At 71.6% G+C, this 17,020-nt stretch overlaps 1 protein-coding gene across 1 annotated transcript in view; it reads left to right on the top strand.

The window, feature by feature from the left end:
- LOC142823518 (obscurin-like protein 1) overlaps positions 1-17,020 on the top strand; it is a 93,994-nt gene that overhangs the window by 67,238 nt on the left and 9,736 nt on the right. The window contains 6 exon segments of the mRNA XM_075914613.1: positions 5,721-5,990; positions 12,972-13,238; positions 14,030-14,296; positions 14,486-14,598; positions 14,707-14,860; positions 14,973-15,134. Of these exon segments, the coding sequence (XP_075770728.1) occupies positions 5,721-5,990; positions 12,972-13,238; positions 14,030-14,296; positions 14,486-14,598; positions 14,707-14,860; positions 14,973-15,134 (1,233 nt within the window).

The following is a 17,020-nucleotide window of genomic DNA, read 5'->3' as shown; positions in this document are numbered from 1 at the left end:
GCAAGCCTGCCAGCACCCAGCCAGCAGACCCTGCACCTGGCACGGCTCGAGCCACCCACCCGATGCCCCCCAGCCCTCCCCCTCTTCCCGGGACCAGGCTGGCGGCTCTCGGAAGCCTGGCCAGTACCGCAAGAGGCGGGCACCCACCTGGGCTAGTGCGGACATCGTGGTCCACGTGGTCCACGTGGTCCTCATTCCACGAGGAGTACAGCTAGTTCAGATAGGAAGCCTAATCCCAACTAGCTACTCCGTGCCGTGTGTAGCCGCGCGGCACGGGGTCCGAACTACCCGGCATTTAAAAATGGCGCCGTCCGGCTTTATGCAAATGAAGCCTGGGAAATTCAAATCCCGGGCTTCATTTGCAACTCCGTATGACTACATTACACTCCTAGTTTGAACTAGGGGGTAGTGTAGACAGACCCTCACTCTCAGGCTTTTCTTTCTCGTGGTAATAAACCTTTAGATATAGATTCCAAAGGATTGGCCCAGCGTGATTTGTGGGTAAGGTCCAGAGGGGAAATTGACCAGGGATCTGTGGCTGGTTTCTTGGAACCGGACAGGACTTGTTCGGGGTAGGTGGGATTGGGTGCTAGGACCCCCCACCTGTGTATAGGCCCGGGGCCATCTGGGGCACGGATATTGCTGGGGTGTCGGAGGGGTTTTGCTCGGGAGGCTTCAGGCAGGCAGCTGGCGCGCTCTGTGGGACTGGTTTGTGGCCGGTTTGGAGAGGTCGCCAGTCGGGGGCTGTAAGGAGCCAGGATTTGAGCAATTCGCCCTGAGCAGGCGCCCTCAGCTGTGCCCAGACACGGCCCGGTCCGTCACAATCATCTCCTCTTGTTCCAGCGCCCCCGGTGCGTGTGGTGAACAAGGAGGCGGCCCAGGTGCCTGTGGAGGTCCTGGAAGGGGAGAGCGTCACACTGGTTGCCCGGATCTCCCAGGAACAGGCTCCTGTCCGATGGCTGAAGAACAAGCGGGTGCTGGGCTCCGGGGCGCGGCTCCTCCTGGGCAGCCAGGGGCCCTCACGCAGCCTCACCATCCAGCAGACGGAGCCGGGCGACAGCGGCACCTTCAGCTGTGACACGGGGGACGATGAGGTGCACTTCACCCTGCGTGTGAGGGGTGAGCCAGGCTGGGGGATCGTCAGCGCCTGTCCGGCTCCCTGCCAGCTCCTGTGGGCACCCGGCTCCCTGCATGGCTCCCTGCCAGCTCCTGTGGGCACCCGGCTCCCTGACAGCTCCTGTGGGCACCCGGCTCCCTGCCGGCTCCTGTGGGCACCCGGCTCCCTGCATGGCTCCCTGACAGCTCCTGTGGGCACCTGGCTCCCTGACAGCTCCTGTGGGCACCTGGCTCCCTGCCGGCTCCTGTGGGCACCCGGCTCCCTGACAGCTCCTGTGGGCACCCGGCTCCCTGCCGGCTCCTGTGGGCACCCGGCTCCCTGCATGGCTCCCTGCCAGCTCCTGTGGGCACCTGGCTCCCTGCCGGCTCCTGTGGGCACCCGGCTCCCTGACAGCTCCTGTGGGCACCTGGCTCCCTGCCGGCTCCTGTGGGCACCCGGCTCCCTGCATGGCTCCCTGCCAGCTCCTGTGGGCACCTGGCTCCCTGACAGCTCCTGTGGGCACCTGGCTCCCTGCCGGCTCCTGTGGGCACCCGGCTCCCTGCATGGCTCCCTGCCAGCTCCTGTGGGCACCCGGCTCCCTGACAGCTCCTGTGGGCACCTGGCTCCCTGCCAGCTCCTGTGGGCACCCGGCTCCCTGCACGGCTCCCTGCCAGCTCCTGTGGGCACCCGCCTCCCTGCAGGGCTCCCTGCCCACTCCTTTGCCTGGTTCTTGCCTGGCTCCCCTGCCCACACTTGGCTCCCATGCATGCCCAGCTCCTGCCCGCCTGTTCATGGTTACACAAAGGGTACGTCTAAACTACATGCCTCCGTCGACGGAGGCATGTAGATTAGCCAGATTGGCAGAGGGAAATGAAGCCGCGATTAAAATAATCGCGGCTTCATTTAAATTTAAATGGCTGCCCCGCTCTGCCGATCAGCTGTTTGTCGGCAGATCGGGGCAGTCTGGACGCGACGCGCCGACAAAGAAGCCTTTCTTGATCGGCACAGGTATGCCTCGTGAAACAGCACGGTCAGAGCCAACAGGGCCGCCCAGGCTAACCAGCCAGTAAGAGAAGCAGAGAAAGGGCAAAAGGCATCCATTCGAACGCTAGAAGTGAAACCCTAGTGAGGAAGAGAGAAGGGAGCGGAAACACTGTGTAAAAATAGAACTAGGAAGGCAAAAGGAGTTTGGGGAGCGGCCGGCCAAACCCTCAGGAAGTAGCAGCAGCCTATTTGGAAGTGCACCCCGAGCAGGGCGCTGCCGGGCCGGGGCCAGGCGCTGGGGGAGCTGGCGGGGCCTCCGGGCCGATGGGCTCGTGGGGAAGGGAGGTGACGTGTGCTGAGGAGACGGGGAGATTCCCGGAGCGGAGCCGTTCTCTGTAGCCGGCAGGGCTGAGGGGCGAGAGGAGAACAAACTGGTCCACACCCGGGCGGAGGCGGCCGGCCCCGGTGGCATCACCCGAGGGTCTGGACGAACTCGGCCGGGAAGCCGCTGAGCTACCGAGCGCGGTTTGCACCCTGCCCTGACGCCAGCGCTGGGTGGGCGGCTCCGTGGGCGCCAGGCCTGGAAAAGGCTCTGGGCCCCGGCAGTGGCAGGCGGGGGGGTCCAGCAGCCGCAGGGCATGTTGGCTGCTGCCCGAGGGCAGAGCGGCACGGCCCCGTGCGGGGGGAGCCTGGCTGCTGGGCAGGCAGGACGCTGCCAGATGGGCCCGTGCCCGAGCCAGCCTGGCCGCCCCACGCTCCCCGCTCTCTCCCGCAGAGGCGCCGGTGCTGTTTGTGAACAAGCAGGCGCGGCCGGAGAAGCTGCTGGTGCTGGAGGGGGGCAGCGCGGTGCTGTCAGCCATCGTCTCCAAGGAGCAGGCCTCCGTGAGCTGGCGGGGGCCCGAGCGGCCCCTGGAAGCGGGGCCGCGCTGCGAGCTGCGCCAGGAGGGCCGGGTGCACAGCCTGGTGCTGAGCAACGTGGGCAAGGCCGACGCCGGCCTCTACACCTGCCTGTCCCGCCAGGACCAGCTGCAGTTCGACCTGAGCGTCAAAGGTGAGGCCGGCCTCCGGGCAGGGGAGGGGCGGCCCTGGGGCCCTAGCGCTGACGGGCCCTGCTCTCCCCCAGAGCTGCCGGTGAAGTTTGTGCGAGGCCTGTCGGACGTGCAGGCGCACGTGGGCGAGCCGGTGCTGCTGTGGTGCGAGCTGTGCAAGCCCCGGGGCCAGGTGGTGTGGCTGAAGGACGGGCGGGAGCTGGCGCCCAGCCCTGGGCGCGAGATGAAGGCGGAGGGGCGGGAGCGCTCCCTGGCACTGAGCAGCGTGGGGCCCGAGGACGCTGGCGAGTACTCCTGCGAGTCCAAGGACGACCGCACGCTGGCCATGCTGACCGTGCAGGGTGAGGCGGGGCCGGGCGCTGACCAGGGACGACCCCCAGGCCCTGCCATGCCCTGCCTCCGGACCAGCACCAGGGACTGACCCCCAGGCCCTGCCCTGCCTCCGGACCAGCACCAGGGACTGACCCCCAGGCCCTGCCCTGCCTCCAGACCAGCACCAGGGACTGACCCCCAGGCCCTGCCCTGCCTCTGGACCAGCACCAGGGACTGACCCCCAGGCCCTGCCCTGCCTCCAGACCAGCACCAGGGACTGACCCCCAGGCCCTGCCCTGCCTCCAGACCAGCACCAGGGACTGACCCCCAGGCCCTGCCCTGCCTCCGGACCAGCACCAGGGACTGACCCCCAGGCCCTGCCCTGCCTCCGGACCAGCACCAGGGACTGACCCCCAGGCCCTGCCCTGCCTCCGGACCAGCACCAGGACCGACCCCCAGGCCCTGCCCTGCCCTGCCTCCGGACCAGCGCCAGGGACTGATTCCCCCAAGATCTGGCAAAGGGGCCAGGCAGTGGCGGGATGGGCCCAAGGGGCAGGACAGTGGGGGGGTGGGGCCAAGGGGCAGGGCAGTGGGGGGGGCGAGCGGGACCAATGGTGGGAGGGGGTGTTTAGTTTTTATTCTGTTACAAAGTTTGCCTACCGGAGGCAAAACCCTCGGCCCGGGGCCAAGAGCAGCCCCTGCCCCCAACCGTCACAGACCAGCTCTAGGCAGCTTCCAGCCCCACAGACACAGCCTCTGTGACCCCAGCCCTGCACTGGGGGAGGCGGGTGAATGAGGGTGGTGGGAGGAGAGAGATGGTTGGGGGGTGGGGGAATGCAGGTGTGTGAGCAGGGGTGGGGGAGGTAAGGCAGACAGTTAAGGGAAGGGGGTGAGTGGGGGTGGGCATGCGAGAGGGGGAGGTGAGATGGTTAAGGGAAGGTGGGGCAGCGGGCAAGTAGGGGCAGGGAGGTAAGGGAGACGGTTGCAGGTGGGGGAGGTGGACGAGCGGGTGAGGGCAAAGGTGGGCAAATGAGTGGGGGAGCAGGGAGGTAAGGGAGACGGGGAGGAGGTGGGCGTGGGGGGGAGCAGGGAGGTAAGGGAGACAGGGAGGAGGTGGGCGTGGGGGGGAGCAGGGAGATAAGGGAGACAGGGAGGAGGTGGGCGTGGGGGGGAGGTCAGGGTGACGGAGGAGGTGAGCGTGGGGGGAGGTCAGGGAGACGGAGGAGGTGGGCGTGGGGGGGAGGTCAGGGTGACGGAGGAGGTGGGCGTGGGGGGGAGGTCAGGGAGACGGGGAGGAGGTGGGCGTGGAGGGGGCGGTCGGAGCGGGGGGAAGTGGGCGTGGAGGGGGCGGTCAGGGAGTCGGAGGAGGTGGGCGTGGGGGGGCGGTCAGGGAGACGGAGGAGGTGGGCGTGGGAATGGGGGGTAAGGGAGACGGGGAGGAGGTGGGCGTGGGGGGAGCGGGGAGGTAAGGGAGACGGGGAGGAGGTGGGCGTGGGGGAGGTCAGGGAGCCGGAGGAGGTGGCGTGGGGGAGGTCAGGGAGCCGGAGGAGGTGGGCGTGGGGGGGCGGTCAGGGAGCCGGAGGAGGTGGGCGTGAGGGGGCGGTCAGGGAGCCGGAGGAGGTGGGCGTGAGGGGGCGGTCAGGGAGCCGGAGGAGGTGGGCGTGGGGAGTGGGGGGTAAGGGAGACGGGGAGGAGGTGGGCGTGGGGGGAGCGGGGAGGTCAGGGAGACGGGGAGGAGGTGGGCGTGGGGGAGGTCAGGGTGACGGAGGAGGTGGGCGTGGGGGGGAGGTAATGGAGACGGGGAGGAGGTGGGCGTGAGGGGGCGGTCAGGGAGCCGGAGGAGGTGGGCGTGAGGGGGCGGTCAGGGAGCCGGAGGAGGTGGGCGTGGGGAGGTCAGGAGCCGGAGGAGGTGGGCGTGAGGGGGAGGTCAGGGAGACGGGGAGGAGGTGGGCGTGGGGGGCGGTCAGGGAGCCGGAGGAGGTGGGTGTGGGGGGGGAGGTCAGGGAGACGGGGAGGAGGTGGGCGTGGGGGGGGGCGGTCAGGGAGCCGGAGGAGGTGGGCGTGGGGGGGAGGTCAGGGAGACGGAGGAGGTGGGCGTGGGGGGGAGGTCAGGGAGCCGGAGGAGGTGGGCGTGGGGAGGTCAGGGAGCCAGAGGAGGTGGGCGAGGAGGTGGGGGGTAAGGAGACGGTTGGGGGAAGGGGCGTTGGGGTTAAAGCGAGGTGTGGGGGGAGCGAGGCGCAGGGAGCCCAGTGCCCCCCCTCTCACCGCTCTGCCCCCAGTGCCCCGGCGGGTGGAGATCATCTCGGATCTGCACAGCCTGACGGTGCTGGAGGGGGAGGACGCCACCTTCAAGTGCCTGGTGTCTCCGGAGGACGTGGCCCTGACGTGGCAGCTGAGCGGCCGGGCCGTGGCCCCCTCGGAGCGGCTGCTGGTGTCCCGGAACGGGCTGTGCCACGCCCTGACCCTCCGGCGCTGCCAGCTGGGAGACGCAGCCACCGTGGCCGCCTGTGCCGAGGGCGTCGTGAGCACTGCCCGGCTGAGCGTGCAAGGTGAGGGCCTGGGGGGTCTGCCCGGGCTGAGCGTGCAAGGTGAGGGCCTGGGGGGTCTGCCCGGCTGAGCGTGCAAGGTGAGGGCCTGGGGGGCCTGCCCGGCTGAGCGTGCAAGGTGAGGGCCTGGGGGGTCTGCCCGGCTGAGCGTGCAATGTGAGGGCCTGGGGGGTCTGCCCGGCTGAGCGTGCAAGGTGAGGGCCTGGGGGGTCTGCCCGGCTGAGCGTGCAAGGTGAGGGCCTGGGGGGTCTGCCCGGCTGAGCGTGCAAGGTGAGGGCCTGGGGGGTCTGCCCGGCTGAGCGTGCAAGGGGAGGGCCTGGGGGGGTCTGCCCGCTGAGCGTGCAAGGTGAGGGCCTGGGGGGGCCTGCCCGGCTGAGCGTGCAAGGTGAGGGCCTGGGGGGCCTGCCCGGCTGAGCGTGCAAGGTGAGGGCCTGGGGGGGTCTGCCCGGCTGAGCGTGCAAGGTGAGGGCCTGGGGGGTCTGCCCGGCTGAGCGTGCAAGGTGAGGGCCTGGGGGGCCTGCCCGGCTGAGCGTGCAAGGGGAGGGCCTGGGGGGTCTGCCCGGCTGAGCGTGCAAGGTGAGGGCCTGGGGGGTCTGCCCGGCTGAGCGTGCAAGGTGAGGGCCTGGGGGGGCCTGCCCGGCTGAGCGTGCAAGGTGAGGGCCTGGGGGGTCTGCCCGGCTGAGCGTGCAAGGGAGGGCCTGGGGGGCCTGCCTGGCTGAGCGTGCAAGGGGAGGGCCTGGGGGGTCTGCCCGGCGGGAAGGAGGGGCCTGGGGGGGCCTGCCCGGCTGAGCGTGCAAGGTGAGGGCCTGGGGGGTCTGCCCGGCTGAGCGTGCAAGGTGAGGGCCTGGGGGGGCCTGCCTGGCTGAGCGTGCAAGGTGAGGGCCTGGGGGGTCTGCCCGGCTGAGCGTGCAAGGGGAGGGCCTGGGGGGGTCTGCCCGGCTGAGCGTGCAAGGGAGGGCCTGGGGGGTCGGCCCGGCTGAGTCGGCCCGGCTGAGCGTGCAAGGTGAGGGCCTGGGGGGTCTGCCCGGCTGAGCGTGCAAGGGGAGGGCCTGGGGGGTCTGCCCGGCTGAGCGTGCAAGGGGAGGGCCTGGGGGCCTGCCCGGCTGAGCGTGCAAGGGGAGGGCCTGGGGGGGTCTGCCCGGCTGAGCGTGCAAGGGGAGGGCCTGGGGGCCTGCCCGGCTGAGCGTGCAAGGGGAGGGCCTGGGGGGTTCTGCCCGGCTGAGCGTGCAAGGGGAGGGCCTGGGGGGTCTGCCCGGCGGGAAGGAGGGGCCTGGGGGGGCCTGCCTGGCTGAGCGTGCAAGGTGAGGGCCTGGGGGGTCTGCCCGGCTGAGCGTGCAAGGGGAGGGCCTGGGGGGCCTGCCCGGCTGAGCGTGCAAGGGGAGGGCCTGGGGGGCCTGCCTGGCTGAGCGTGCAAGGTGAGGGCCTGGGGGGTCTGCCCGGCTGAGCGTGCAAGGGGAGGGCCTGGGGGGGTCTGCCCGGCTGAGCGTGCAAGGGGAGGGCCTGGGGGGCCTGCATGGCTGAGCGTGCAAGGTGAGGGCCTGGGGGGTCTGCCCGGCTGAGCGTGCAAGGGGAGGGCCTGGGGGGGTCTGCCCGGCTGAGCGTGCAAGGGGAGGGCCTGGGGGGCCTGCCCGGCTGAGCGTGCAAGGTGAGGGCCTGGGGGGCCTGCCCGGCTGAGCGTGCAAGGTGAGGGCCTGGGGGGCCTGCCCGGCTGAGCGTGCAAGGTGAGGGCCTGGGGGGGTCTGCCCGGCTGAGCGTGCAAGGGGAGGGCCTGGGGGGGTCTGCCCGGCTGAGCGTGCAAGGGGAGGGCCTGGGGGGGTCTGCCCGGCTGAGCGTGCAAGGTGAGGGCCTGGGGGGGTCTGCCCGGCTGAGCGTGCAAGGGGAGGGCCTGGGGGGGTCTGCCCGGCTGAGCGTGCAAGGTGAGGGCCTGGGGGGCCTGCCCGGCTGAGCGTGCAAGGGGAGGGTCTGGGGGGGTCTGCCCGGCTGAGCGTGCAAGGTGAGGGCCTGGGGGGGTCTGCCCGGCTGAGCGTGCAAGGTGAGGGCCTGGGGGGGTCTGCCCGGCTGAGCGTGCAAGGGGAGGGCCTGGGGGGGTCTGCCCGGCTGAGCGTGCAAGGTGAGGGCCTGGGGGGCCTGCCCGGCTGAGCGTGCAAGGGGAGGGCCTGGGGGGGTCTGCCCGGCTGAGCGTGCAAGGGGAGGGCCTGGGGGGTCTGCCCGGCTGAGCGTGCAAGGGGAGGGTCTGGGGGGCCTGCCCGGCTGAGCGTGCAAGGTGAGGGCCTGGGGGGTCTGCCCGGCTGAGCGTGCAAGGTGAGGGCCTGGGGGGGCCTGCCCGGCTGAGCGTGCAAGGTGAGGGCCTGGGGGGTCTGCCCGGCTGAGCGTGCAATGTGAGGGCCTGGGGGGTCTGCCCGGCTGAGCGTGCAAGGTGAGGGCCTGGGGGGTCTGCCCGGCTGAGCGTGCAAGGTGAGGGCCTGGGGGGCCTGCCCGGCTGAGCGTGCAAGGGGAGGGCCTGGGGGGTCTGCCCGGCTGAGCGTGCAAGGTGAGGGCCTGGGGGGTCTGCCCGGCTGAGCGTGCAAGGTGAGGGCCTGGGGGGGCCTGCCCGGCTGAGCGTGCAAGGTGAGGGCCTGGGGGGTCTGCCCGGCTGAGCGTGCAAGGGGAGGGCCTGGGGGGCCTGCCTGGCTGAGCGTGCAAGGGGAGGGCCTGGGGGGTCTGCCCGGCGGGAAGGAGGGGCCTGGGGGGGCCTGCCCGGCTGAGCGTGCAAGGTGAGGGCCTGGGGGGTCTGCCCGGCTGAGCGTGCAAGGTGAGGGCCTGGGGGGGCCTGCCTGGCTGAGCGTGCAAGGTGAGGGCCTGGGGGGTCTGCCCGGCTGAGCGTGCAAGGGGAGGGCCTGGGGGGGTCTTCCCGGCTGAGCGTGCAAGGGGAGGGCCTGGGGGGTCGGCCCGGCTGAGCGTGCAAGGTGAGGGCCTGGGGGGTCTGCCCGGCTGAGCGTGCAAGGGAGGGCCTGGGGGGTCTGCCCGGCTGAGCGTGCAAGGGGAGGGCCTGGGGGCCTGCCCGGCTGAGCGTGCAAGGGGAGGGCCTGGGGGGGTCTGCCCGGCTGAGCGTGCAAGGGGAGGGCCTGGGGGCCTGCCCGGCTGAGCGTGCAAGGGGAGGGCCTGGGGGGTCTGCCCGGCTGAGCGTGCAAGGGGAGGGCCTGGGGGCCTGCCCGGCTGAGCGTGCAAGGGGAGGGCCTGGGGGGTTCTGCCCGGCTGAGCGTGCAAGGGGAGGGCCTGGGGGGTCTGCCCGGCGGGAAGGAGGGGCCTGGGGGGGCCTGCCTGGCTGAGCGTGCAAGGTGAGGGCCTGGGGGGTCTGCCCGGCTGAGCGTGCAAGGGGAGGGCCTGGGGGCCTGCCCGGCTGAGCGTGCAAGGGGAGGGCCTGGGGGGCCTGCCCGGCTGAGCGTGCAAGGGGAGGGCCTGGGGGGGTCTGCCCGGCTGAGCGTGCAAGGGGAGGGCCTGGGGGGCCTGCCTGGCTGAGCGTGCAAGGTGAGGGCCTGGGGGGTCTGCCCGGCTGAGCGTGCAAGGGGAGGGCCTGGGGGGTCTGCCCGGCTGAGCGTGCAAGGGGAGGGGGCCTGGGGGGCCTGCCCGGCTGAGCGTGCAAGGTGAGGGCCTGGGGGGCCTGCCCGGCTGAGCGTGCAAGGTGAGGGCCTGGGGGGCCTGCCCGGCTGAGCGTGCAAGGGGAGGGCCTGGGGGGGTCTGCCCGGCTGAGCGTGCAAGGCGAGGGCCTGGGGGGGTCTGCCCGGCTGAGCGTGCAAGGGGAGGGCCTGGGGGGCCTGCCCGGCTGAGCGTGCAAGGTGAGGGCCTGGGGGGCCTGCCCGGCTGAGCGTGCAAGGTGAGGGCCTGGGGGGCCTGCCCGGCTGAGCGTGCAAGGTGAGGGCCTGGGGGGCCTGCCCGGCTGAGCGTGCAAGGTGAGGGCCTGGGGGGTCTGCCCGGCTGAGCGTGCAAGGGGAGGGCCTGGGGGGTCTGCCCGGCTGAGTGTGCAAGGTGAGGGCCTGGGGGGCCTGCCCGGCTGAGCGTGCAAGGTGAGGGCCTGGGGGGCCTGCCCGGCTGAGCGTGCAAGGTGAGGGCCTGGGGGGCCTGCCCGGCTGAGCGTGCAAGGTGAGGGCCTGGGGGGTCTGCCCGGCTGAGTGTGCAAGGGGAGGGCCTGGGGGGGTCTGCCCGGCTGAGCGTGCAAGGTGAGGGCCTGGGGGGCCTGCCCTGCTGAGCGTGCAAGGTGAGGGCCTGGGGGGTCTGCCCGGCTGAGCGTGCAAGGTGAGGGCCTGGGGGGCCTGCCCGGCTGAGCGTGCAAGGTGAGGGCCTGGGGGGTCTGCCCGGCTGAGCGTGCAAGGTGAGGGCCTGGGGGGCCTGCCCGGCTGAGCGTGCAAGGTGAGGGCCTGGGGGGCCTGCCCGGCTGAGCGTGCAAGGTGAGGGCCTGGGGGGTCTGTCCGGCTGAGCGTGCAAGGGGAGGGCCTGGGGGGGTCTGCCGGCTGAGCGTGCAAGGGGAGGGCCTGGGGGGTCTGCCCGGCTGAGCGTGCAAGGGGAGGGCCTGGGGGGTCTGTCCGGCTGAGCGTGCAAGGGGAGGGCCTGGGGGGTCTGCCCGGCTGAGCGTGCAAGGGGAGGGCCTGGGGGGTCTGCCCGGCTGAGCGTGCAAGGGGAGGGCCTGGGGGGGTCTGTCCGGCTGAGCGTGCAAGGGGAGGGCCTGGGGGGGTCTGCCCGGCTGAGCGTGCAAGGGGAGGGCCTGGGGGCCTGCCCGGCTGAGCGTGCAAGGGGAGGGCCTGGGGGTCTGCCCGGCTGAGCGTGCAAGGTGAGGGCCTGGGGGGCCTGCCCGGCTGAGCGTGCAAGGTGAGGGCCTGGGGGGGTCGGCCCGGCTGAGCGTGCAAGGTGAGGGCCTGGGGGGTCTGCCCGGCTGAGCGTGCAAGGGGAGGGCCTGGGGGTCTGCCCGGCTGAGCGTGCAAGGGGAGGGCCTGGGGGGGTCTGCCCGGCTGAGCGTGCAAGGGGAGGGCCTGGGGGGGTCTGCCCGGCTGAGCGTGCAAGGGGAGGGTCTGGGGGGCCTGCCCGGCGGGAAGCCCCAGCCCTGCACCCCTGTCCGCTGCCAGAGTCGAAGGGTTATTGGTTCCCAGAGCCGCCGCGGGTTTGGGGTCGCTGTCGCCGCAGGGCCAGGGCAGGCAGCCTCATTCACGGGCCCTGAACCCCCCTTCCTGCTCCCAGGCTGCTCTCCTCACCCTACCCAGCCGCCTCCTCCAGTGCCCTGCCCCCCAGGTGCTCTCTGCTGTCACAGCCTCAGGAGGGGAGAGGCTGCACATACCGGCCTCCCTTTCCTCATCAGTTAGTGCTGCAGGCCCGGGGAAACTGAGGCGCGCACACACTCACACACCCGGCACTCCAGAGCAGCATAGGGCAGTAGGATCACATGGACCCCCTCAGACACACGGTGACCGGCATTGCCAAAGTGGCCTGCCCCCACCGTGGCCCAGCGGGCAAGGGGAGGCCCTGGGGCGGGACCGGCCCGGCTGAGCATGCGAGGGAGGTGAGTCTGGGGGAGGTCTCAGGAAGGTCTCGGGGGGATCTCTCACAGGCTGTGGGGGATAGTCCCTAGGAGGTTGCCCGGGGTCTCTCGGGACCTGGCCAGCGGGGGCAGGGTGCCTGGGGCTCTCGGGGCCTGGCCAGCAGCGGGGGGGTGCCCGGGGGGTCTCTCGGGGCCTGGCCAGCGGGGGAGGTGTCCGGGGGTCTCTCGGGGCCTGGCCAGCGGGGGAAGTGTCTGGGGGTCTCTCAGGGCCTGGCCAGCGGCGGGGGGGTGCCCGGGGGGTCTCTCGGGGCCTGGCCAGCGGGGGAGGTGTCCGGGGATCTCTCGGGGCCTGGCCAGCGGGGGAGGTGTCCGGGGGTCTCTCGGGCCTGGCCAGCGGGGAAGTGTCTGGGGGTCTCTCAGGGCCTGGCCAGCGGCGGGTGGGTGCCCGGGGGTCTCTCTCTGGGGCCCGGCCAGCGGGGGAGGTGTCTGGGGGTCTCTCGGGGCCCGGCCGGCGGCGGGGGGGTGCCCGGGGGTCTCTCTCTGGGGCCCGGCCGGCGGGCAGGGTGCCCGGGGGGGTCTCAGGGCCTGGCCAGCGGCAGGGGGGTGCCCGGGGGTCTCTCGGGGCCTGGCCAGCGGCGGGGGGGTGCCCGGGGGTCTCTCGGGGCCTGGCCAGCGGCAGGGGGGTGCCCGGGGGTCTCTCGGGGCCTGGCCAGCGGCAGGGGGGTGCCCGGGGGTCTCTCGGGGCCTGGCCAGCGGCAGGGGGGTGCCCGGGGGTCTCTCGGGGCCTGGCCAGCGGCAGGGGGGTGCCCGGGGATCTCTCGGGGCCTGGCCAGCGGCGGGGGGGTGCCCGGGGATCTCTCGGGGCCTGGCCAGCGGTGGGGGGTGCCCGGGGGGGGTCTCTCGGGGCCTGGCCAGCGGCGGGGGGGTGCCCGGGGGTCTCTCGGGGCCTGGCCAGCGGGGGCAGGGTGCCCGGGGGGGTCTCAGGGCCTGGCCAGCGGCGGGGGGTGCCCGGGGGTCTCTCGGGGCCTGGCCAGCAGCGGGGGGTGCCCGGGGGGGTCTCTCGGGGCCTGGCCAGCGGCGGGGGGGGTGCCCGGGGGGTCTCTCGGGGCCTGGCCAGCGGCGGGGGGGTGCCCGGGGGTCTCTCTCTGGGGCCCGGCCGGCGGGCAGGGTGCCCGGGGGGGTCTCAGGGACTGGCCAGCGGCAGGGGGGTGCCCGGGGGGTCTCAGGGCCTGGCCAGCGGCGGGGGGGTGCCCGGGGGTCTCTCGGGGCCTGGCCAGCGGCGGGGGGTGCCCGGGGGGGTCTCTCGGGGCCTGGCCAGCGGCGGGGGGGTGCCCGGGGGGGTCTCAGGGCCTGGCCAGCGGCGGGGGGGTGCCCGGGGGTCTCTCGGGGCCTGGCCAGCGGCGGGGGGTGCCCGGGGGGGTCTCAGGGCTCCTGGTGCTGGCCGTGTGGCAGTGGCAGCTCTGGCCTGGTGCTTACAGAGGCCCAGGTGCGGTTCGTGCGGCGGCTGCAGGACGTGCGGGCGGAGGAGCTGCAGGACGTGGAGCTGGAGGTGGAGCTGAGCTGCGAGGCGGGCGAGGTGCAGTGGCTGAAGCAGGGGGTGCTGGTCCAGCCGGGCAGCAAGTACCAGCTGCGGGAGGCCGGGCGCCGCCGGGGACTGACCATCCGCCGGCTCAGCCCCTCGGACCGCGGCACCTACCGCTGCGAGAGCCTGCACGACCGGACCCAGGCCAGGCTGAGCGTGGAGCGTAGGTGCCCTGCCCGGGCGGGGGAAGGGAGGGGTGGGACCCACAGTGGCCATGGGGAGCCGAGCAACTGCCCCGAAGCTCAGGGGCCGTCCTGGCCGCTGGAGCCGTTCCCCCCGGAGAACTGGGGGCATATGGCCAGCCCATCCCCCGCTGCCCCCCCGCGCCGGTCCGGGTGCAATCCCACCGCTGCCCCCCCGCGCCGGTCCGGGTGCCATCCCACCGCTGCCCCCCCCGCGCCGGTCCGGGTACCATCCCACCGCTGCCCCCCCGCGCCGGTCCGGGTGCCATCCCGCCGCTGCCCCCCCACGCCGGTCCGGGTACCATCCCACCGCTGCCCCCCCACGCCGGTCCGGGTACCATCCCACCGCTGCCCCCCCGCGCCGGTCCGGGTGCAATCCCGCCGCTGCCCCCCCACGCCGGTCCGGGTGCCATCCCGCCGCTGCCCCCCCACGCCGGTCCGGGTACCATCCCACCGCTGCCCCCCCGCGCCGGTCCGGGTGCAATCCCGCCGCTGCCCCCCCACGCCGGTCCGGGTGCAATCCCACCGCTGCCCTCCTGCGCCGGTCCGGGTGCCATCCCACCGCTGCCCCCCCGCGCCGGTCCGGGTGCCATCCCGCCGCTGCCCCCCCGCGCCGGTCCGGGTGCCATCCCACCGCTGCCCCCCCCGCGCCGGTCCGGGTGCCATCCCACCGCTGCCCCCCCGCGCCGGTCCGGGTGCAATCCCACTGCTGCCCCCCCGCGCCAGTCCGGGTGCAATCCCACCGCTGCCCCCCAGCATGGCTCTCTTGCAGCCCGAAAGGTGTCCGTGCGGAAGCCGCTGTCGGATGTGGAGACCTTTGAGAAGGAGACGGCCACGCTGCAGCTGGAGCTGTCCCACGCCGACGTGCCCGGGCTGTGGACACGGGATGGCATCCGGGTGAAGCCCAGCCGGACCTGCCGGGTCAGCGCCACGGGCTGCGTGCACAGCCTGACGCTGCTGGGGCTCACGCTGCAGGATTCAGGGACCATCACGTTCACTGCTGACACCTTGCGCTCCAGCGCCCGCCTGACTGTCAGAGGTGGGGCTCCGCTGTGGGTCGCGCCACGTGTCAGACCTGGGGGGCCCAGGAACACAGGCTCCCCTCAGCCTGACGCTCTGCAGTGCCCAGCCAGGAGCTCCCTGCTGTGAGCTTCCCCACAGCAGTGTCCTGTGTCCCTCTGGTCCCCTCCTCCTGCGCTGACCCTTGGGCCTGTGTCTCTCCCCACAGAGCTGCCCGTGGCCATGGTGAAGGCCCCCCGGGATGTGGGTGTCCCGGAGACGGGGGCTGCCAGCTTTGAGTGCGAGCTGTCCCGGGCCCTGGCGGAGGTGAAGTGGTACAAGGTGAGGGCGGGTGCCTGGTGCCAGTCGGGCTGGGGGCTCGCGGGACGGTGCCCCAGGGGGCTGCAGGTCTCAGCCCCTCGGGCGGCCCCTGACTCCGTGTCCCTGCAGGACGGGGCAGCGCTGCGAGTGGGGCCCCGGTGCCGCATTTACTCCGTGGGCCGCCGGCGCCTGCTGCAGCTCAGCCACTGCCGCCTGGAGGACGCGGGCGAGTACGTGTGCGACGCGGGTGACTACCGGGCCGCTGCCAGGCTGCGGGTCTACGGTACGCGGGCAGCCTGGGGCGGGCGGGGGGGGGAGACGGGGCCACCCTTAGGCCCCCAAGGGCTCTGTGGCTCCGGGACTCCAGGGTTCTGTTGCTGGCCTGTCCCGTGCAGAGCGCCTGGTGCAGATCGTGCAGGAACTGGCCGACGTGCACGTGCGGGAGGACGAGAACGCCGTCTTCACCTGCCAGGTGTCGCACGAGGACGTGAAGGGCGAGTGGTTCAGGGGCAGTGAGAAAATCAAAGCCACAAGCACGGTGAAAATTCGGCAGGAGGGTGAGTGTCCCCTGCCCCCCCCACGTGTGTCCCCGTGTCCGGCTGCTGCCCTTACACCGACGCGCTCGCCCTGCGCTGGGATGCGGGGAGGAGCCCTGGCAGATCCCGGGGCTACTGGCAGGAGTGCACAGCGTGGGGCCTAGTTCAGACAGGTGTGCTGTCGGGCGCACGCACACACACACACACGCTGTGATGGGGCACACACCCACACACATCCTATTGCTCCCCCCCCCACACACACACCCTATTGCTCCCCCCCCACACACACACCCTATTGCTCCCCACACACACACACACACACACACCCTATTGCTCCCCACACACACACACACACACCCTATTGCTCCCCACACACACGCGTGCGCGCACACACACACACACACACACCCTATTGCTCCCCACACACACGCGTGCGCGCACACACACCCTATTGCTCCCCACACACACACACACACACACCCTATTGCTCCCCACACACACACACACACACACCCTATTGCTCCCCACACACACGCGTGCGCGCGCACACACACACACACCCTATTGCTCCCCACACACACGCGTGCGCGCACACACACACCCTATTGCTCCCCACACACACACGCGCGCGCGCACACACACACCCTATTGCTCCCTACACACACACACACACACACACACACACACCCTATTGCTCCCCCCCCCACACACACACCCTATTGCTCCCCACACACACACACACACACACACCCTATTGCTCCCCACACACACACACACACACACACACACACACACCCTATTGCTCCCCACACACACACACACCCTATTGCTCCCCACACACACGCGTGCGCGCACACACACACCCTATTGCTCCCCACACACACACGCGCGCGCGCACACACACACCCTATTGCTCCCCACACACACACGCGCGCGCGCACACACACACCCTATTGCTCCCTACACACACACACACACACACACACACACCCTATTGCTCCCCCCCACACACACACACCCTATTGCTCCCCACACACACACACACACACACACCCTATTGCTCCCCACACACACACACACACACCCTATTGCTCCCCACACACACACACACACCCTATTGCTCCCCACACACACGCGTGCGCGCGCACACACACACACACCCTATTGCTCCCCACACACACGCGTGCGCGCACACACACACACACACACACCCTATTGCTCCCCACACACACGCGCGCGCGCACACACACACCCTATTGCTCCCCACACACACGCGTGCGCGCACACACACACACACACACACCCTATTGCTCCCCACACACACGCGCGCGCGCACACACACACCCTATTGCTCCCTACACACACACACACACACACACACACCCTATTGCTCCCCACACATACGCGTGCGCGCACACACACACACACACCCTATTGCTCCCCACACACACGCGCGCGCGCGCACACACACCCTATTGCTCCCCCCCCACACACACACCCTATTGCTCCCCACACACACACACACACACACACACACACACCCTATTGCTCCCCACACACACACACACCCTATTGCTCCCCACACACACGCGCGCGCACACACACACCCTATTGCTCCACACACACACACACACACACACACACCCTATTACTCCCCACACACACACACCCTATTGCTCCCCACACACACGCGCGCGCACACACACACACACACACACACCCTATTGCTCCCCCCCCACACACACCCTATTGCTCCACACACACACACACACACACACACACACACACACACCTATTGCTCCCCACACATGCACACACACACCCATGCTGTGATGGGGCACGCACGCACGCACGCACACACACACACACACCCTATTGCTCCCCACACACGCGCACACACACCCCCA

The sequence above is a fragment of the Pelodiscus sinensis genome, unplaced genomic scaffold (genome assembly GCF_049634645.1).
Source record: "Pelodiscus sinensis isolate JC-2024 unplaced genomic scaffold, ASM4963464v1 ctg188, whole genome shotgun sequence".
Classification (NCBI taxonomy): Eukaryota; Metazoa; Chordata; order Testudines; family Trionychidae; genus Pelodiscus; species Pelodiscus sinensis.
Note: the sequence above shows the minus strand (reverse complement) of the source record. Positions and strands in the feature narration are given on the sequence as shown.